The following is a 21,850-nucleotide window of genomic DNA, read 5'->3' as shown; positions in this document are numbered from 1 at the left end:
GACAGTGTAGAGGGAGCTTTACTCTGTATCTAACCCTGTGCTGTACATGTCCTGGGAGTGTTTGATGGGGACACTGGAGAGGGAGCTTTACTCTGTATCTAACCCCGTGCTGTACCTGTCCTGGGAGTGTTTGATGGGGACAGTGTAGAGGGAGCTTTACTCTGTATCTCCCCCCGTGCTTTAGCTGTCCTGGTATTGTTTGATGGGTACAGTGGAGAGGGAGCTTTACTCTGTATCTAACCCCGTGCTGTACCTGTCCTGAGGTTGTTTGATGGGGAAAGTGTAGAGGGAGCTTTACTCTATATCTAACCCCGTGCTGTTCCTGTCCTGCGAGTGTTTGATGGGGACAGTGTAGAGAGAATTTTACTCTGTATCTAACCCCGTGCTGTACCTGTCCTGGGAGTGTTTGATCGGGACAGTGTAGAGGGAGCTTTACTCTGAATCTAACCCTGTGCTGTACCTGTCCTGGGAGTGTTTGATGGGGACTGTGCAGAGGGAGCTTTACTCTGTACCTAAATCCGTGCTGTAGCAGTCCTGGGTGTGTTTGATGGGGACAGTGCAGAGGAAGCTTTACGCTGTATCTAACCCCATGCTGTACATCTCCTGGGAGTGTTTGATGGGGACAGTCTAGCGGGAACTTTACTCTGAATCTAGGTCCGTGCTGTACATGTCCTGGGAGTATTTGATGGGGACAGTGTAGATGTAGCTTTACTCTGTATCTAACCCCGTGCTGTACCTGTCCTGGAAGTGTTTGATGGGACAGTGTAGAGGGAGCTTTACTCTGTGTCTAAGCCCTTGCTGTAACTGTCCTGGGAGTATTTGATGGGGACAGTGTAGAGGGAGCTTTACTCTGTATCTATCCCCGTGCTGTACCTCTCCTGGGAGTGTTTGATAGGGACAGTGTAGAGGGAGATTTACTCGGTATCTAACCCCATGCAGTACCTGTCCTGGGAGTGTTTGGTGGGGACAGTGTAACGGGAGCTTTACTCTGTATCTCACCCCGTCCTGTACCTGTCCTGGGAGTGTTTGATGGGGACTGTGCAGAGGGAGCTTTACTCTGTACGTAAATCCGTGCTGTACCTGTCCTGGGAGTGTTTGATGGGGACAGTGCAGAGGAAGTTTACGCTGTATCTAAACCCGTGCTGTACCTCTCCTGGGAGTGTTTGATGGGGACAGTCTAGCCGGAACTTTACTCTGAATCTCGGTCCGTGCTGTACATATCCTGGGAGTGTTTGATGGGGACAGTGTAGAGGGAGCTTTACTCTGTATCTAACCCCGTGCTGTACCTGTCCTGGGAGTGTTTGATGGGGAAGTGCAGAGAGAGCTTTAGTCTGTATCTAAGCCTGTGCTGTTCCTGTCCTGGGAGTTTTTGATGGGGACAGTGTAGAGGGAGCTTTACTCTGTATCTAACCCCGTGCTGTAGCTGTCCTGGGATTGTTTGATGGGTATAGTGGAGAGGGAGCTTTACTCTGTATCTTACCCCGTGCTGTACCTGTCCTAAGGGTGTTTGATGGGGAAAGTGTAGAGGGAGCTATACTCTGTATCTAACCCCGTGCTGTACCTGTCCTGGGAGTGTTTGATGGGGACAGTACAGAGGGAGCTTTACTCTGTATCTAACCCTGTGTTGTCCCTGTCCTGGGAGTGTTTGATGGGCACAGTGTAGAGGGAGCTTTACTCTGTATCTAACCCTGTGCTGTAACTGTTCTGCAAGTGTTTGACGGGGACAGTGTAGAGGGAGCTTTACTCTGTATCTAACCCTGTGCTGTACATGTCCTGGGAGTGTTTAATGGGGACAGTGTAGAGGGAGATATACTCTATATCTAACCCCGTGCTGTATCTGTCCTGGGAGTGTTTGATGGGGACTATGTAGAGGGAGCTTTACTCTGTACCTAAATCCGTGCTGTACCTGTCCTGGGAGTGTTTGATGGGGACAGTCTAGCGGGAACTTTACTCTGAATCTAGGTCCGTGCTGTACCTGTCCTGGGAGTGTTTGATGGGGACTGTGCAGAGGGAGCTTTACTCTGTACCTAAATCCGTGCTGTACCTGTCCTGGGAGTGTTTGATGGGGACAGTGCAGAGGAAGTTTACGCTGTATCTAAACCCGTGCTGTACCTCTCCTGGGAGTGTTTGATGGGGACAGTCTAGCCGGAACTTTACTCTGAATCTCGGTCCGTGCTGTATATATCCTGGGAGTGTTTGATGGGGACAGTGTAGAGGGGCTTTACTCTGTATCTAACCCCGTGCTGTACCTGTCCTGGGAGTGTTTGATGGGGACAGTCTAGCAGGAACTTTACTCTGAATCTAGGTCCATGCTGTACCTGTCCTGTGAGTGTTTGATGGGGAATGTGTAGAGGGAGCTTTATTCTGTATCTAACCCCATGCTGTACCTGCCCTGGGAGTGTTTGGTTGGGACAGTGGAGAGGGAGCTTTACTCTGTATCTAACCCTGTGCTGTACCTGTCCTGGGCGTTTTTGATGGGGACTGTGCAGAGGGAGTTTTACTCTGTACCTAAATCCGTGCTGTACCTGTCCTGGGAGTGTTTGATGGGGACAGTGCAGAGGAAGTTTTACGCTGTCTCTAACCCCATGCTGTACCTGTCCTGGGAGTGTTTGATGGGGACAGTGCAGAGGAAGTTTTACTCTGTATCTAAACCCGTGCTGTACCTCTCCTGGGAGTGTTTGATGGGGACAGTCTAGCGGGAACTTTACTCTGAATCTAGGTCCGTGCTGTACATGTCATGGGAGTGTTTGATGGGGACAGTGTAGAGGGAGCTTTACTCTGTATCTATCCCCGTGCTGTCCCTGTCCTGGGAGTGTTTGATGGGGACAGTCTAGAGGGAGCTTTACTCTGTATCTAACCCCGTGCTGTACCTGACCTGGGAGTGTTTGATGGGGCCAGTGTAGAGGGAGCTTTACTCTGTATCTAACCCCGTGCTGTACCTGTCCTGGGAGTCTTTGATGGGGACAGTGTAGAGGGAGCTTTACTCTGTATCTAACCCCGTGCTGTACCTGCCCTGGGAGTGTTTGATGTGGACAGTGTAGAGGGAGCTTTACTCTGTATCTATCCCTGTGCTGTACCTGTTCTGGGAGTGTTTGATGGGGACAGTGTAGAGGGAGCTTTACTCTGTATCTAACCCCGTGCTGTACCTGCCCTGGGAGTGTTTGATGTGGACAGTGTAGAGGGAGCTTTACTCTGTATCTATCCCTGTGCTGTACCTGTTCTGGGAGTGTTTGATGGGGAGAGTGTAGAGGGAGCTTTACTCTGTATCTCACCCCCGTGCTGTACCTGTCCTGGGAGTGCTTGATGGGGAGAGTGTAGAGGGAGCTTTACTCTGTGTCTAACCCCGTGCTGTACCTGTCCTGGGAGTGTTTGATGGGGACAGTGTAGAGGGAGATTTACTCTGTATCTAACCCCGTGCTGTACCTGTCCTGGGAGTATTTGATGGGGAGGGTGTAGAGGGAGCTTTACTCTGTATCTAACCCGTGCTGTTCCTGTCCTGGGAGTGTTTGATGGGGACAGTGTAGAGGGAGCTTTACTCTGTATCTAACCCCGTGCTGTACCTGTCCTGGGAGTGTTTGATGGGGACAGTGTAGAGGGAGCTTTACTCTGTATCTAACCCATGAGTTTCTCTTTTTCTCTCAGACACACTGTACAAACGATAATGAACATGAGGCGAGTATGGATGTGGTTTGTGCGCCCGGGCCAGGACAACCAATTTACCGACTGAATGGTGAGAGATTGGTATATGGACCCCCCATGTTCACTGGCCTTCCTACCAGGCGGGATCATGAGGCCTGTCTCCTTTTACACGTGTTTGATACTCCGCCTTACGATGCAACGTCCACTGGGTGTTTCCGCAATGCTCTGGAAGGTATGATGTTGGTGGGGCTGTGATGGGATCGGCTGTGAGGAGGGTGGTGCCTACGGGCAGAGCAGGTTTTCGGGGAAGGGTTGGAGGGCCCACGCGCAGCAAGTGGATTCTGGGTAAAGCCGCTCGCCATCGTGACTATGTTGCAGGCGGAGGGCGTTGAGTCCTCCTCAGTGTGGGGTAGGTTCAGGAGAGAGGGAGCACGCTTTGCATTGCCACCCCAACTGGACCCGCTTCAAGCTTCACCGAGTGTAACTGCATTCGCCGCTTCCCTGCCCATCCGTCCACTCGGTCGAAGGACTTCTGGAGAGGGTCGAGCATAAGAGAGTCTGTCTTGGAGGAAAAAGCACGTGATGGGAGGGCAGTTTGATGGAAAGAGGGGATTTCAGCATGGGGGCAGGGGGTTGTGGGGGCAGGCTCTATTCCCAACCCATTGGCCCTCCCATCCGTTCATCCTGGGAATTGCTGGAATATGTGAGGGAGGAGGAAAGCTCGGAATCTGAGCTACAGGTTCTTTGGAGAGAACCTATAGCCCCCCAACACGCTCAGGCGTTTAACCTCTCTTCCTTTCCCCTCTCTCTCTCTCTCTCTCTCTCTCTCAGGTTTCATAGATCCACAGAATCCATATCAAAGGAGTATCAAAATGCACAACGCCGTCCATGTCTTCTGTAGCGGCACGTTGCTGAATTCCTTCACTGCGGCCAATGATCCCCTCTTCCCTTGCATCCACGTCAACGCTGACAGGTGAGTGAAACTTTGCCTTTCCCCCCTGGCTCGGTGCGCGTCCCCGATCTTGTTGTTCCCCGCACCGCGGGAGGGAATCTCTCGCCCTCCGTCCTGGATGGCCCCTCGAAATGGGCGGCTCGCTCTGGCCGTCGCAGTTTCAGAGTGAAGTCAATCACGCCACCTCCGGACGAACCCTAACGTTGGCCCTCTCAGGCCGAACTTAATTTTCTCAAGTCTGAGAAAGCCGGCCATGTTGCTAACCCCTCCGATTTCGGGGGCTCCGAGTCCCTCCACGCTAGTAAGGTCCGTCTCCGGGTCACCAGGGAGGCAAAGGCCAAAACGTCAGCCTCTCTCGCCCCCTGGACTCCCAGATCTTCCGATACTCCGAAAATCGCCACCTCCGGACCGTCACTGCCCTCGCTTTTAGCACCGTGGGCGTGATATCCGCAAATCCCTGCCAGGATGTCCTCAGTTCCTTGTAGATATCCGATACCTTCCCCTCCCCCTAGAGACGACCTTGTCCTGTATCTCCTGCGGTGGTAGAAGCGGGAAGGTCGAAACCTTCCTCCACATAACATCCTTCACCTGCAGATCCCAAAACCCATTCCCTCCCGGCAATTCAAACTGCTCTTCCAGATCCTCCAAATAGAGAAATCGCCCATCGATAAACAGATCCCCCAGCCTCTCATCACCTGCTCTCTGCCACCTCTGAACCCCGCCCCCATCCATCTTCCCCGGGACAAACCGGAGATTACCACAAATTGGGGCTCACACCGATGCCCCCTCCACTCCCATGAGCTTCCGCCACTGTCCCCAAACTCTCAGGGACGCTACTACCACTCGTGGAGTTCCGGGCCGGAGAGAACATAGAATATAGAACATAGAACAATGCACAGTACAGGCCCTTCGGCCCACGATGCTGTGCCGACCATTTATCCTAATCTAAGATCAACCTAACCTCCACCCCTTCAGTTTACTGCTGTCCATGTGCCTGTCTAAGAGTCGCTTAAATGTCTTTAATGACTCTGACTCCACCACCTCTGCTGGCAGTGCATTCCACACACCCACCACTCTCTGTGTGAAGAACCTGCCTCTGACATCTCCCCTATACCTTCCTCCAATCACCTTAAAATTATGTCCCCTCGTGACAGCCATTTCCACCCTGGGGAAAGGTCTCTGGTTATCCACCCTATCCATGCCTCTCATCACCTTGTACACCTCTATCAAGTCACCTCTCTGCCTTCTTCGCTCCAGTGAGAAAAGCCCGAGCTCCCTCAACCTTTCTTCATAAGACATGCCCTCCAGTCCAGGCAGCATCCTGGTAAATCTCCTCTGTACCCTCTCCAAAGCATCCACATCCTTCCTATAATGAGGCGACCAGAGCTGGACACAATATTCCAAGTGTGGTCTAACCAGGGTTTTCTAAAGCTGCAGCAAAACCTCGCGGCTCTTAATCTCAATCCCCCTGTTAATGAAAACCAACACACCCTACGCCTTCTTAACAACCCTATCAACCTGGGTGGCAGCTTTGAGGGATCGATGTACATGTCGAGGAGCCGTCACCAATGCCCGCAAACTCGTGCCCTAACATGAGGCCGCTTTCACCGACTCCTCCCCTGCTCCCCCCCCACCCGCGCTTAAAAAAGGCCTTTGGTATAAAAACAGGGAGGCGTTGGAAAACAAACAGAAATCTCGGGAGGACCGTCATTTTCTCGGTCTGTACCCTCCCCGCCAGTGACAACGGGAGCGTGCCCCACCTCCGAAAGTGCTCCTTCACTTCTTCGGCTAACCGGGTCAGATTTAATCGATGTAACTGCTCCCAGCCCCAAGCCACCTGGATTCCCAAATAATGGAAGCTCCCTCCCACTACTGTAACCGGCAGCTCCCCCCCCCCCCCCACCACAGTCTCCTCTCCTGCCCCATCACCTGGAGCAGAGACAGACCGAGCTTTTACCAATCGACCAAATTCCCGTAAGATCCGCATAATCTCCCCCATAATCTCTCCGATCCCCCCCCCCCAAACGGGTCAGAAATATATAGGAGGAGGTTGTCTGCAGATAACGAGACCCTGTGTTCCATCATCCAACCCCCCCCCCCGGGCTAGCCCCTTCCAGTCCTTTGATGCTCTCAGCTCCATAGCCAATGGCTCTATAGCCAAGGCAAATAACAGCGGGTAGAGGGCACATCCCTGCCTCGTCCCCGGTGCAGTCTGAAGTAGTCCCGGTTCACACTCACTATCATAGATTTCGTAGAATTTACAGTGCAGAAGGAGGCCATTCGGCCCATCGAGTCTGCACCGGCTCTTGGAAAGAGCACCCTACCCAAGGCCCACACCTCCATCCTATCCCCATAACCCAGTAACCCCACCCAACACTAAGGGCAATTTTGGACACTAAGGGCAATTTATCACGGCCAATCCACCTAACCTGCACATCTTTGGACTGTGGGAGGAAACCGGAGCACCCGGAGGAAACCCACGCAGACACGGGGAGGATGTGCAGACTCCGCACAGACAGTGACCCGAGCCGGGAATCGACCCTGGAGCTGTGAAGCAATTGTGCTAACCACAATGCTACCGTGCTGCCCGTCCAGTCAGTAAAGCCCTGCCCAAACCCAAACCCCGTCCCATGACCTACCACAAGTAATTCCATTTAACCCGGTCAAAGGCCTTCTCCGCGTCCATAGCGACCACCAACTCCGCCTCCCTCCCCTCGGAGGGCACCATGAGCACATTCGGGAGCCTTCTGACATTGGCCGTTAGCTGTCTGCCTGTCACAAGCCCTGTCTGGTCTTCCCCTATCACCCCTGGAACGCAGTCCTCTATCCTCGATGCCAGGATGTTAGCCAACAGTTTGGCATCGACATTCAATAAGGAGATTGGTCTGTATGACCCACAGTGTTCTGGGTCCTTCTCCCGCTTCAGGATCAATGAAATCGAAGCCTGCGACATTGCTGGGGGAAGGACACCTCGCTCCCTTGCCTCATTAAATACCCTCAACAGCAGCATCCCAAAAAACTTCTTACAAAATTCCACTGGGTAGCCGTCTGGTCCTGGGGCCTTGCCTGACTGGATGGTCTCCAATCCCTCTCGTATTTCTTCAATCCCGACCGGGGCCCCAAGCCCCTCAACCAACCTTCCTCCACCTTCAGAAACTTTAAACCTTCCAAAAACTGCCTCATCCCCTCCACCCCAGCTGGGGGCTCCGACTCATACAGCCAGCTGTAAAATTCCTTAAACGCCCCGTTCACCCCCTGCTGGGTCCAAGACCGTGTTCCCCCTCTGTCCTTCACTCTCCCTATCTCCCTGGCCGCCTCCCTCTTCCTTAGCTGGTGTGCTAGCATCCGGCTGGCCTTCTCACCAGACTCATACACCGTCCCTCTCGCCTTCCTCAGCTGTCCCACCGCCTTCCCTGTGGATATCAGACCAAACTCCACCTGCAGCTTCTGCCGCTCCTTCAACAATCCCGCCTCCGGGGCTTCAGAATATGTTCTGTCCACCTGGAGTATCTCCCTAACCAGCCCATCCACCTCTGCCCCCTCCACCTTCTCCCTATGAGCTCGTATTGAAATCAGCTTCCCGCTGACCACTGCCTTCAGCGCTTCCCACGCCGTTGCTGGCGAAACCTCCCCCGTATTGTTTATCTCCAAATAATTCTGGATGGCCTCCCTCACCCGCTAACAGTCCTACATCATGGGCGGGACGGGGGGTGGGAGAATCGCCGGGGGCTGGCATGAATCCCGCCCCCGCCGGTTGCCGAATTCTCCGGCACCGGATATTCGGCTGGGGGTGGGAATCGCGCCGCGCCGGTTGGCGGGCCCCCCCCTCCCCCCGGCGATTCTCGGGCCCGCGATGGGCCGAAGTCCCGCTGCTGGAACGCCTGTCCCGCCGGCGAGAATTAAACCACCTCTCTTACCGGCGGGACAAGGCGGCGTGGGCGGGCTCCGGGGTCCTGGGGGGGGGGCCGCGGGGTGATCTGACCCCGGGGGGTGCCCCCACGGTGGCCTGGCCCGCCATGGCGGAGGCGGAAGAGACCCCCTCCACTGCACATGCGCGGGGATGCCGTGTGCGGCCGCTGCCGCTCCCGCGCATGCGCCGCCCGGCAAAGTCATTTCCGCGCCAGCTGGCGGGGCACCAAAGGCCTTTCCCGCCAGCTGGCGGGGCCGAAATCAGTCCGGCGTGGGCCTAGCCCCTCAAGGTGAGGGCTCGGCACCTCAAGATGCGGAGGATTCCGCTCCTTTGGGGCGGCGCGATGCCGGACTGATTGGCGCCGTTTTTGGCGCCGGTCAGCGGACATCGCGCCAATTGCGTGAATCCTGCCCCCAATCTCCATTGCGGGCCCTGACCCCCACCTCCTTGCCCACCCGTAAATCCACCCAGTGTGGGACATGAGCCGACACTACAATCGCCGAGTACTCGACATCCACCGCCCCCCCCAGCAAAGCCCTGCTCAAAATGGAAAAATCACTCCGGGAGTACGCTTTGTGAACATGGGAGAAAAAAGAAAAGTCCTTCGATCTCGGCCTTCCGAACCCTCGCGGATCCACCCCTCCCACCTGTTCCATAAACCCCTTTCGCTCCTTCGCCGCGGCTGGCACCCTCCCTGTCCTTGAACCCGACCGATCCAACCTCAGATCGAGGACTGTATTAAAGTCCCCGTCCCCCCCACCATGATCAACATATGCGAGTCCATGTCTGGAGCCTTCCATAACGGCCGTCTCATAAACTCGGCCCAGTTTGGTGCGTAAATATTCGCAGATACCACCGGCATCCCCTCCAGGGTCCCATTCTCCATAACCTACCTACCCCCTGAGTCCGCCCCTACCACAAATGACACCCGTTTATTGGTCAAGATCGCTCCCCCCCCGCCTTGTTTCAGAGTCGAGCCCCGAATGAAATACCTGCCCGACCCACCCCTTCCTCAGCCTAGTCTGATCCGCTCCCCTCAGGTGTGTCTCCTACAGCATTGCCACGTCACCTTCAACCTCCTCAAATGCGCGAACACGCGAGCCCTCTTGACCGGTCCATTCAGGCCTATCACGTTCCACGTGATCAGCCTGGTCACCCCCCCCCCACCCCCCCCCTCCCATCAGATCGCGCGCCCGCCAATCGGTGGCCCCCGATCGCGGGTCTGACGCCCCATTCTCTGCCCCCGCGCCAACTGCGATTCTGGCTCGGAGAATCCCGCCCATATCCACACAGCCCAAAGCGAAAATACGCCCAGCGGCACAGACACAGGACTACCCGACCCCAGCTTCAATGTCCCCCCATCACCTGCCAGTCCCCCTTCCTCAACCAAGTTCATCCGGCGATCCGAAAAAAAGTTCTTGACCCTCAGAAGCGACCCACAAGGGAGCTGGGCACAAGATGCCAAACTTCACCCCCTCCGGAAAGAGGGCCGTTTGAACTTTGTTGACGCTCGCCCTTCATTTGGCCAGTTCCGCACCCAGGTCCTGGTAAACGCGGAGCTCGTTATTTTCCCGTTTGCAGACCCTCGCCTGCCCGGCCCACCTCAAGATCTGTTCCTTGCCCAGGAGCTGGTGCATTCGGAACACCATCGCTCTCGTCAGATCATTCATTCGTGGCTTCCTCGCTCTGTGCGCCCTGTCCACCTGCAAAGGTTGGATGAATGTACCTTCTCCCAGCAGCTTATCGAACATACGCGCACATAAGCCCCTGCGTCCGTTCCCCCGCTGCCCTCCGGGAGGCCTCAGGTTCTGCCTGCGCGACCTGTTGTCCAGGTCCTCCACCTTCTCTCGTAGCCTTTTCTGGTGGCCCCTCAGCAGCTCCATCTCCGCCGCGATTGAGTTGAGCTGGTCCCCGTGCCCAGCCACCGCCTCCTCCGCCTTCTGGATCGCCTGTCCCTGGGTTTCCAATCATTGCTCCACCCGGCCAACCCCCAACATAATCGGGTCCAGGTACTCTTGCCTTTGCTTGGCAAAGCTCTGCTGAAGGAATTCCACCCGCTGCCCCGTTGACCACCGGGCCAGCAATCCCAGGCTCCTGAACCTCCGCCATGTCTTCCAGTGCTGCAGACTTCTTTGCCCAACAATCTCTCCTTTGCAGACCGCTTCTGTTCCACGACTCCATAAACTGGTGGGGGATTCCTCTCCCCTGCCTCACCAGTCTCCTACTTTACCGATCAAACCACCAGACGTCGGGGGTGGGGGGGGGGAGAATAGGTCCCAAAGGTCCACCACGAGTGGGAGCTAGGAAACACGCGACCTCTTGCTCCATGGTCGCCACCGGAAGTCTCGTTTCTTTCTTTTTTAAGATGAGAAACGAAAAGTGTTTCCATGCTCACCATTCACGGGAGCCAGCCTTCAATCCCAGTTTCTGGCAATTTGAGCTTGACAGGTTTCACAAACCATTTCGCCCCAAGGTAGGCGCCCAGGCCCTCTGTGTTAGGAACACCGAGTCCAGTATCTCCCCCGAGGCACATTAACCAAATTAGCGTCACACCGGCGTGCTGACGGTCCGGGAGGGTTCTCACGAGGGACAAAGAATGTCGGGCCCAGTCCATCGCTAAAACAGGGAAGTCCGAGACCGTATAGGATTCAGTTAGCAATAAAGGCCTCAAAGGGAGGGTCAAGGTGTGGAGTGAACAGGAGGGGGTAGCTTTGCAGCACTGTATATAGTTCCGGTCTCGGTAGACCACACTGGGAGCACTGTGTACAGTTCTGGTCTGGTTAGACCACACTGGGAGCACGGTGTGCAGTTCTGGTCTGGTTAGACCACACTGGGAGCACTGTGTACAGTTCTGGTCTGGTTAGACCACACTGGGAGCACTGTATATAGTTCTGGTCTGGTTAGACCACACTGGGAGCACTGTGTACAGTTCTGGTCTGGTTAGACCACACTGGGAGCACTGTGTACAGTTCTGGTCCGGTTAGACCACACTGGGAGCACTGTGTACAGTTCTGGTCTGGTTAGACCACACTGGGAGCACTGTGTACAGTTCTGGTCTGGTTAGACCACACTGGGAGCACTGTGTACAGTTCTGGCCTGGTTAGACCACACTGGGAGCACTGTGTACAGTTCTGGTCTGGTTAGACCACACTGGGAGCACTGTGTACAGTTCTGGCCTGGTTAGACCACACTGGGAGCACTGTGTACAGTTCTGGTCAGGTTAGACCACACTGGGAGCACTGTGTACAGTTCCGGGCTGGTTAGGCCACACTGGGAGCACTGTGTACAGTTCTGGTCCGGTTAGACCACACTGGGAGCACTGTGTACAGTTCTGGTCTGGTTAGACCACACTGGGATCGCTGTGTACAGTTCCGGACTGGTTAGACCACACTGGGAGCACTGTGTACAGTTCTGGTCTGGTTAGACCACACTGGGAGCAGTGTGTACAGTTCTGGTCCGGTTAGACCACACTGGGAGCTCTGTGTACAGTTCAGGTCTGGTTAGACCACACTGGGAGCACTGTGTACAGTTCTGGTCTGGTTAGACCACACTGGGAGCACTGTGTACAGTTCTGGTCTGGTTAGACCACACTGCGAGCACTGTGTACAGTTCTGGTCTGGTTAGACCACACTGGGAGCGCTGTGCACAGTTCTGGTCTGGTTAGACCACACTGGGAGCGCTGTGTACAGTTCTGGTCAGGTTAGACCACACTGGGAGCACTGTATATAGTTCTGGTCTGGTTAGACCACATTGGGAGCTCTGTCGACAGTTCTGGTCTGGTTAGACCACACTGGGAGCACTGTGTACAGTTCTGGTCTGGTTAGACCACACTGGGAGCACTGTGTACAGTTCTGGTCTGGTTAGACCACACTGGGAGCACTGTGTACAGTTCTGGTCTGGTTAGACCACACTGGGAGCTCTGTGTACAGTTCTGGTCTGGTTAGACCACAATGGGAGCACTGTGTACAGTTCTGGTCTGGTTAGACCACACTGGGAGCACTGTGTACAGTTCTGGTCTGGTTAGACCACACTGGGAGCACTGTGTACAGTTCTGGTCTGGCTAAACCACACTGGGAGCACTGTGTACAGTTCTGGTCTGGTTAGACCACACTGGGAGCACTGTGTACAGTTCTGGTCTGGTTAGACCACACTGGGAGCACTGTGTACAGTTCTGGTCCGGTTAGACCACACTGGGAGCACTGTGTACAGTTCTGGTCTGGTTAGACCACACTGGGAGCACTGTGTACAGTTCTGGTCTGGTTAGACCACACTGGGAGCACTGTGTACAGTTCTGGCCTGGTTAGACCACACTGGGAGCACTGTGTACAGTTCTGGTCTGGTTAGACCACACTGGGAGCACTGTGTACAGTTCTGGCCTGGTTAGACCACACTGGGAGCACTGTGTACAGTTCTGGTCAGGTTAGACCACACTGGGAGCACTGTGTACAGTTCCGGGCTGGTTAGGCCACACTGGGAGCACTGTGTACAGTTCTGGTCCGGTTAGACCACACTGGGAGCACTGTGTACAGTTCTGGTCTGGTTAGACCACACTGGGATCGCTGTGTACAGTTCCGGACTGGTTAGACCACACTGGGAGCACTGTGTACAGTTCTGGTCTGGTTAGACCACACTGGGAGCAGTGTGTACAGTTCTGGTCCGGTTAGACCACACTGGGAGCTCTGTGTACAGTTCAGGTCTGGTTAGACCACACTGGGAGCACTGTGTACAGTTCTGGTCTGGTTAGACCACACTGGGAGCACTGTGTACAGTTCTGGTCTGGTTAGACCACACTGCGAGCACTGTGTACAGTTCTGGTCTGGTTAGACCACACTGGGAGCGCTGTGCACAGTTCTGGTCTGGTTAGACCACACTGGGAGCGCTGTGTACAGTTCTGGTCAGGTTAGACCACACTGGGAGCACTGTATATAGTTCTGGTCTGGTTAGACCACATTGGGAGCTCTGTCGACAGTTCTGGTCTGGTTAGACCACACTGGGAGCACTGTGTACAGTTCTGGTCTGGTTAGACCACACTGGGAGCACTGTGTACAGTTCTGGTCTGGTTAGACCACACTGGGAGCACTGTGTACAGTTCTGGTCTGGTTAGACCACACTGGGAGCTCTGTGTACAGTTCTGGTCTGGTTAGACCACAATGGGAGCACTGTGTACAGTTCTGGTCTGGTTAGACCACACTGGGAGCACTGTGTACAGTTCTGGTCTGGTTAGACCACACTGGGAGCACTGTGTACAGTTCTGGTCTGGCTAAACCACACTGGGAGCACTGTGTACAGTTCTGGTCTGGTTAGACCACACTGGGAGCACTGTGTACAGTTCTGGTCTGGTTAGACCACACTGGGAGCGCTGTGTACAGTTCTGGTCTGGTTAGACCACACTGGGAGCACTGTGTACAGTTCTGGTCTGGTTAGACCACACTGGGAGCACTGTGTACAGTTCTGGTCTGGTTAGACCACACTGGGAGCACTGTGTACAGTTCTGGTCCGGTTAGACCACACTGGGATCGCTGTGTACAGTTCTGGTCCGGTTAGACCACACTGGGAGCTCTGTGTACAGTTCAGGTCTGGTTAGACCACACTGGGAGCACTGTATATAGTTCTGGCCTGGTTAGACCACACTGGGAGCACTGTGCACAGTTCTGGTCTGGTTAGACCACAATGGGAGCGCTGTGTACAGTTCTGGTCTGGTTAGACCTAACTGGGAGCCCTGTATATAGTTCTGGTCTGGTTAGACCACATTGGGAGCTCTGTCAACAGTTCTGGTCTGGTTAGACCACACTGGGAGCACTGTGTACAGTTCTGGTCTGGTTAGACCACTCTGGGAACACTGTGTACAGTTCTGGTCTGGTTAGACCACACTGGGAGCACTGTGTACAGTTCTGGTCTGGTTAGACCACACTGGGAGCACTGTGTACAGTTCTGGTCTGGTTAGACCACACTGGGAGCACTGTGTACAGTTCTGGTCTGGCTAAACCACACTGGGAGCACTGTGTACAGTTCTGGTCTGGTTAGACCACACTGGGAGCGCTGTGTACAGTTCTGGTCTGGTTAGACCACACTGGGAGCACTGTGTACAGTTCTGGTCTGGTTATACCACACTGGGAGCGCTGTGTACAGTTCTGGTCTGGTTAGACCACACTGGGAGCACTGTGTACAGTTCTGGTCTGGTTAGACCACACTGGGAGCACTGTGTACAGTTCTGGTCTGGTTTGACCACACTGGGAGCACTGTGTACAGTTCTGGTCTGGTTAGACCACACTGGGAGCACAGGGTACAGTTCTGGTCTGGTTAGACCATCTCAGAGCAGCAGGTTTTGTCCTTGTCTGGTGAGGCAACATTGGGTAATCCCAATATGACTTTGTTAGTTAACTGTTGAAATGTGGCTGGGGCGTTTTTCATGCCAAATGCCATAACTTCGAATTGGTATATACCATCTGGAGTCACAACAGCTGAAATCTCCTTCGCCCTTTCGGATATAGGTACCTGCCAGGAACCTTTAGTAAATCCAGTTTGGAAATGAAGCCACAGTGCTAGCCATTTGTGCTATCGGTGCTTAATTCTGTATCCACCCCGGTGCTGTACCTGTCCTGGGAGTGTGTGATGGGGACAGTGTAAAGGGAGCTTTACTCTGTCTCTTACCCCGTGCTATACCTGTCCTGGGGGTCTTTTGATGGGTACAGTGAAGAGGGAGCTTTACTCTGTATCTAACCCCGTGCTGTACCTGTCCTGGGAGTGTGTGATGGGGACAGTGTAAAGGAAGCTTTACTCTGTATCTAACCCCGTGCTGTACCTGTCCTGGGAGTGTTTGATGGGGACAGTGTAGTGGGAGGTTTACTCTGTATCTAACCCCGTGCTGTACCTGTCCTGGGAGTGTTTGATGGGGACATTGTAGTGGGAGCTTTACTCTGTATCTAACCCCGTGCTGTACCTGTCCTGGGAGTGTTTGATGGGGACAGTGTAGAGGGAGCGTTACTCTGTATCTACCCCGTGCTGTACCAGTCCTGGGAGTGTTTGATGGGGACAGTGTCGAGGGAGCTTTACTCTGTATCTAACCCCGTGCTGTACCTGTCGTGGGAGTGTTTGATGGGAACAGTTTAGAGGGAGCTTTACTCTGTAACTAACCCCGTGCTGTACCTGTCCTGGGAGTGTTTGATGGGAACAGTTTAGAGGGAGCTTTACTCTGTATCTAACCCCGTGCTGTACCTGTCCTGGGTGTGTTTGATGGGGACAGTGTAGAGGGAGCTTTACTCTGTATCTAACCGTGTGCTGATAGTGATGTAAACACTTCACTCGCTCTATCAACCGACTTTGTTTGAATCAGTAACAGCCACAAGTCCTTTGGCCATTTAATTTATTTTCCTGGGCAGCAGGGTGGCGCAGTGGTTAGCACTGCGGCCTCACGGTGCCGAGGTCCCGGGTTCGATCCCGGCCTTGGGTCACTGTCCGTGTGGAGTTTGCACATTCCCCCCGTGTCCGCGTGGGTTTCGCCCCCACAACCCAAAGATGTGCAGGGCAGGTGAAGTTGCCACCTTAAATTGCCCCTTAATTGGAAAAAATGAATTGGGTACTCTAAATTTTTTTAAAAATAATAATAATAATTTATTTTCCTTGGAATGGTGTTCTGTCACAGTCAGCATCCCAGTGAAGCAGTCTGGGAATGGTGTTCGGGGCAGCACGGTAGCACAGTGGTTAGCACAGTTGATTCACAGCTCCAGGGTCCCAGGTTCGATTCCCCACTGGGTCACTGTCTGCGCGGAGTCTGCACGTTCTCCCTGCGTGGGTTTCCTCCGGGTGCTCCGGTTTCCTCCCACAGTTCAAAGACGTGCGGGTTAGGTGGATTGGCCAATGATAAATTACCTTTAGTGTTCAAAATAATGTGAAGTGGGGGATGTGGGTCACAGGGATAGGGTAGATACGTGGGCTTCAGTAGGGTGCTCTTTGTAAGAGCCAGTGCAGACTCGATGGGCCGAATGCCCTCCTTCTGCACTGTAAATGCTATGATTCTGTGATTTAGCGACCTTCTCAAATGAAATGAAAAAGGCTTCTACATTCTTCTCATCAAACATCGGCAATGCTTGGACATATTTAAATAGATCCCCACCAAGCCTTCAACTATGATGCTCCTTCTCTTTGTCCTCATCACATCCCCACCAAGCCTTCAACTATGATGCTCCTTCTCTTTGTCCTCATCACATCCCCACCAAGCCTTCAACTATGATGCTCCTTCTCTTTGTCCTCATCACTATCCTCAGACTGTACGTTTCTCTTTAACTCCGCCAATTTTAACTGCCTTCCACTTTTTATGGCCAGTTTCTGAAGTTCAAAGCCTCTCTCTTTTTCTTTTTCCCTGATCTCTACCTCCCTTTCTCTTTCTTTTTGTTCTGCAAGGTGTATTCTTTCTTTTTCCCTCATTTCGTAATCAAGCTGCTTTCATTCTTTTTCATGTTCAAGCTGCTTGATCTGTAATTGAATTCTTGCCATTTCCAATGATTCCGACTGTGTCTGGGGCAATTTTAAATGCTCAGCTACTGCCACAATTGCCTCTTCTTTTCGTACTTTGTCAGGCAATGTTAACTGCAATGTTTCTGCCAAATCTAAAAGCCTCTTCTTAGTCTCCGTTTGTAAGGTGCTGCGTGAGCTCTTCCCCACTCCCAAAAACGTCTGAGCCTCTGAAAGAGCCATCGTCCACAGCACCCTCCCTATTTAAACTTGACTCCAATACCTGAAAAGCAAACACAAATCTGCTCACCCCACGCTGTCTTAAGTTCACTAAGTCAACCCAATAACGAAAGGTAGACTTTTATCCCGGACGAGCCCCCAACTTGTTGTGGGTCAGGGTTCAGAAAACTCCAAAGCATATCATGGAGTTCCTGACCGACATCTGTTTATTGAAAGTGGCTGGGATGAGCACAAGAGACAATAGAGTTCTTTTCTGCTTTTAATCAACAAAAAAAACTCTATCCTATGAAGTTAGTTAACATTTGTATACACACATGCAAACATTTTTCTCAACTACAAAGACCCCACACACCGACAGTAATTTATCTATCACCATTAATGAATTCCCCCTTAACTGTTCCAATTTAATAACAAAATCCAAGTAAAAACCAGAAACCCCTTTTCAAAGGCTTGGCCAAGCACATGGTCCTCTTACTGGTCTGCGACCTGGTCTGGATGCTCGTGACTCCTTTCCAAACAGCAGGTTTGAATTCTCCCAGAAAGCAATTGTCCCTTTTACGTTATCAAGCAGTCCAGAAACAGCTTTTAAAATGAAGTTAGAGAGAGGGCAGCATAATCAAAGACCCCTCCCACCCGGCTTACTCACTCTTCCAACTTCTTCCATCGGGCAGGAGATACAGAAGTCTGAGAACACGCACGAACAGACTGAAAAACAGCTTCTTCCCCACTGTCACCAGACTCCTAAATGACCCTCTTATGGACTGACCTGATTAACACTACACCCTGTATGCTTCATCCGATGCCAGTGCTTATGTAGTTACATTGTGTACCTTGTGTTGCCCTATTATGTATTTTCTTTTATTCCCTTTTCTTCTCATGTACTTAATGACCTTTTGAGCTGCTCGCAGAAAAATACTTTTCGCTGTACCTCGGTACACGTGACAATAACAAACCCAATCCAATCCAACCCAATCCAAGACTTCTTTCAACCTGTGCGGTACAAACCAGTCCAAACTCAAAGGGAAAGTAAATCTCAGAGCCACAGCCCTTCTCCACCCACATAATGACATCACCAAAGTCCTGTAATAAGACAAAAACATCTCTGAATGGGACATTCACATGACACCTTAGTCTGTCCAGAAATGGTGTCCTATTCCAGAAACTCCTCAGCTAAGCTCGCAACAGACCTGATAATAATAATCTTCATTAGTGGAGCAATTAGGCTTACATTGACGCTGCAATTAAGTTACTGTGAAAATCCCCTCATCGCCACACTCCGGCGCCTGTTCTACACAGAGGGAGAATTCAGAATGGCCAATTCACCCAACAAGCACGTCTTTCGGGAGGAAACCGGAGCGCCCGGAGGAAACCCTCGCAGACACGGGGAGAACGAGCAGACTCCGCACAGACAGTGACCCAAGTTAGGAATCGAACCAGGGACCCTGGCACTATGAAGCAACAGTGCGAACCACTGTGCTACCGTGCTGCCCAAGATGCAACCTCCAACATGACCTTTATCCAAACCTTCAGTGCGAACCCTGTGCCAGCTTTGTCTGACCACTGACTCTCGGTGACTGCTGCACAATCAATTACTCGTGAGACAAGGAGAGTCGTACTGATCGGCGTTAATCAGCTAGAACTGTACCCAGCAGCTTCGATACAGAAAGTGAAGGCTGCTGGGACGGCATGGGTTCTTATACCCCGCCTCTCAGGGCGGAGCTATGTGCGTTAGCCAATGGTAGACTCCTAGGTCTAGCCAATGGGCACCCACCTCTCAGGCACTGCAATACCTGGTATTACCACAGTGACAACGGCAGAAACCTTGTTCGCGCCCTTTTCCACTTCATGGATCCCGGTTGCACGCTCACTGGGCTCGAGGCGGCCTGCGCCACCGACGCTTTCGGCCTCCGGCCTGGTTTCAACTAGCATCAGTTTCCCTAGAAACCAGACGTTGCCAGTCTCTGTTCCAGCCCCCTTTAGTTCCCCTGGAAATGTCAGGCGGGGCAGGGCTCGAACCACGTCGAAACTTTGAAGCAGGCGGCAGCTCCTTTAGACAGGACGCCCCACATGACACTTGTTCCCCACCTCCTACCCCCGCCGCCCCCCCCTGACATTCCCCACGGACCGTGGATCCCCTCACAATTTACTCAGTCCACTGCACACTGGACAGGCACTCCGGAGACCGTGAGCAGCAGTTCAGACTCTATAAACAGGGGAGACCAGACGGACAATTGAAAAGATAGGCGAACGGACCTCAACACCTCTCCTCTTGATCTTTGCAGGATCTTTGACCAGTGGTGGAGGCTTCATAAAACCAGCAGCTACCCAGCAGGCCACGTTCCCATTGGGCACAGGGCAGATGACATCATGGTCCCCTTCTTACCAATAGTCAAAAACAGAGAGCTGTTTGGAGCGACTACGCCGCTTGGATATGTCTATGAGGGAAACTAATGAACGATGGTCCTCCTCGCCAGGCACATTGGAGTGAGGAGACAACGCTGGAGGACGCACTCAATAACTGCATCAACTCACTGCCTCTTAATCGCTCCCCTCTTTCTCCTTTTTATGTTCCCACCCAACTGCAAGGGGGGTTTCAGACACCTGAAGGCCCTTAAATAGACTGAACTTAGATTTTCAATTGGGACAGTGTAGAGGGAGCTTTACTCTGTATCTAACCCCGTGCTGTACCTGTCCTGGGAGTGTTTGATGGGGACAGTGTAGAGGGAGCTTTACTCTGTATCTAACCCCGTGCTGTACCTGTCCTGGGAGTGTTTGATGGGGACAGTGTAGAGGGAGCTTTACTCTGTCTGTAACCCCGTGCTGTGCCTGTCCTGGGAGTGTTTGATGGGGACAGAGTGGCGGGAACTTTACTCTGTATCTAACCCTGTGCTGTACCTGTCCTGGGAGTGTTTGATGGGGACAGTGTAGAGGGAGCTTTACTCTGTATCTAACCCCGTGCTGTACCTGTCCTGGGAGTGTTTGATGGGGACAGTGTAGAGGGAGCTTTACTCTGTATCTAACCCCGTGCTGTACCTGTCCTGGGAGTGTATGATGGGGACAGTGTAGAGGGAGCTTTACTCTGTATCTAACCCTGTGCTGTACCTGCCATGGCAGAGTTTGATGGGGACAGTGTAGAGGGAGCATTACTCTGTATCTAACCCCGTGCTGTACCTGTCCTGGGAGTGTTTGATGGGGACAGTGTAGAGGGAGCTTTACTCTGTATCTAACCCCGTGCTGTACCTATCCGGGGAGTGTTTGATGGGGACAGTGTAGAGGGAGCTTTTCTCTGGATCTAACCCCGTGCTCTACCTTTCCTGGGAGTGTTTGATGGGGACAGTGTAGAGGGAGCTTTACTCTGTATCTCACCCCGTGCTGTACCTGTCCTGGGAGTGTTTGATGGGGACAGTGTCGAGGGAGCTTTACTCTGTATCTAACCCCGTGCTGTGTTGTCGTGAATCTGTCTGTAATGATCACTCAAGTCACAATAAAGAAATGCCTGAGGATTATCAATGCAAATATAACATTCTGGTCTTGGTTTTGCTTCATTTGAGTTCACCAATTAAACTAAATCAGCAAACTGAGGGACAAATCAAAGTGCGCCCTCATGGACATCGTGGGCCCCACCAGCGGCCGCCCCCAACCAACCCCAAGCCTGTGCCACGCGGCAGCCAGCCAACCCGGGGGGGGGGGGCAAATGCCATTTCTGCGGGCAGACAAAGCACCCCCGGCAGCGCTGCCCGGCGCGGAGCGCGCTCTGCAAGGCCTGCGGGAAGAAGGGCCATTTCGTGCCAGGCCGGCTCGGTTCCTGCTGTCCGTAGGCCCAGCGTTCTTGCACCCCCCCCTCCTGCGACCTGTGGCCGCCACCATTTTCGTCCCCACAGACCACGTGCGTCCCGTGGGTGCCGCCATCTTTAATGCCGCCCGCCATGTGCGCCGCCATTTTGGACGGCGCCTCAGGACCCCTGCTCGTCGGGCACTGCATCTGGCCGTTCATCGCCTGCCACCACCGCCGACCAGCCCGGGGCCCACCAACACCAGCCGCAGCTCGCCTCCATCACGCTCGACCAGTCCCGGCCGCTCAACCTCGCAACCGTGACGACAACGGTGAAAGTCGATGGGCACAGGACATCCTTAACTCCACCCCACGACGGTGAGGCGCTGCTCACTCCCAGTACACCCCGTCACCCAAAAAATCTCCCTGGCCTCCGGATCCCACTCCGTGGAAATCCGGGGTACTGCATCGCCACCCTCACCGTCCAGGGCGTGGAGTTCAGCAACTTCCAGCTCTACGTCCTCCCCCACCTCTGCGCTGCCCTGTTACTCGGCCTGGACTTCCAGTGCCACCTCCAAAGCTTAACCTTAAAATTCGGCACACCCCTACCCCCCCCTTACCGTGTGCAGCCTCACGATCCTTAAAGTCGACCCACCTTCCCTGTTTGCAAACCTCACCCTGGATTGCAAACCCGTCGCCACCAGGAGCAGACGGTACAGCGCCCAGGACCGGACCTTCACCAGGTCGGAGGTCCAACGGTTTCTGTGGGAAGGTGTCATTGAGGCAGCAACAGCCCCTGGAGAGCCCAAGTGGTCGTGGTGAAAACTGGGGAGAAACACAGGATGGTCATTGACTACAGCCAGACCATCAATCGGTACACTCAGCT

The 21,850-nt window shown here is 53.5% G+C and overlaps 1 protein-coding gene across 1 annotated transcript in view; it reads left to right on the top strand.

Moving 5' to 3' along the window:
- LOC140396622 (tyrosinase-like) overlaps positions 1-19,643 on the top strand; it is a 60,295-nt gene extending 40,652 nt beyond the window's left edge. Inside the window, exons 2-4 of the mRNA XM_072485416.1 lie at positions 3,643-3,871; positions 4,471-4,612; positions 19,475-19,643. Of these exons, the coding sequence (XP_072341517.1) occupies positions 3,643-3,871; positions 4,471-4,612; positions 19,475-19,643 (540 nt within the window). The remainder of the gene's footprint in view (positions 1-3,642; positions 3,872-4,470; positions 4,613-19,474) is intronic.
- Positions 19,644-21,850: the final 2,207 nt, after the last annotated feature.

This window comes from Scyliorhinus torazame, chromosome 19, assembly GCF_047496885.1.
Source record: "Scyliorhinus torazame isolate Kashiwa2021f chromosome 19, sScyTor2.1, whole genome shotgun sequence".
In the NCBI taxonomy this organism is placed as follows: Eukaryota; Metazoa; Chordata; class Chondrichthyes; order Carcharhiniformes; family Scyliorhinidae; genus Scyliorhinus; species Scyliorhinus torazame.
The sequence above is the reverse complement of the archived record's forward strand: the minus strand, read 5'-3'. Positions and strand labels throughout refer to the sequence as shown.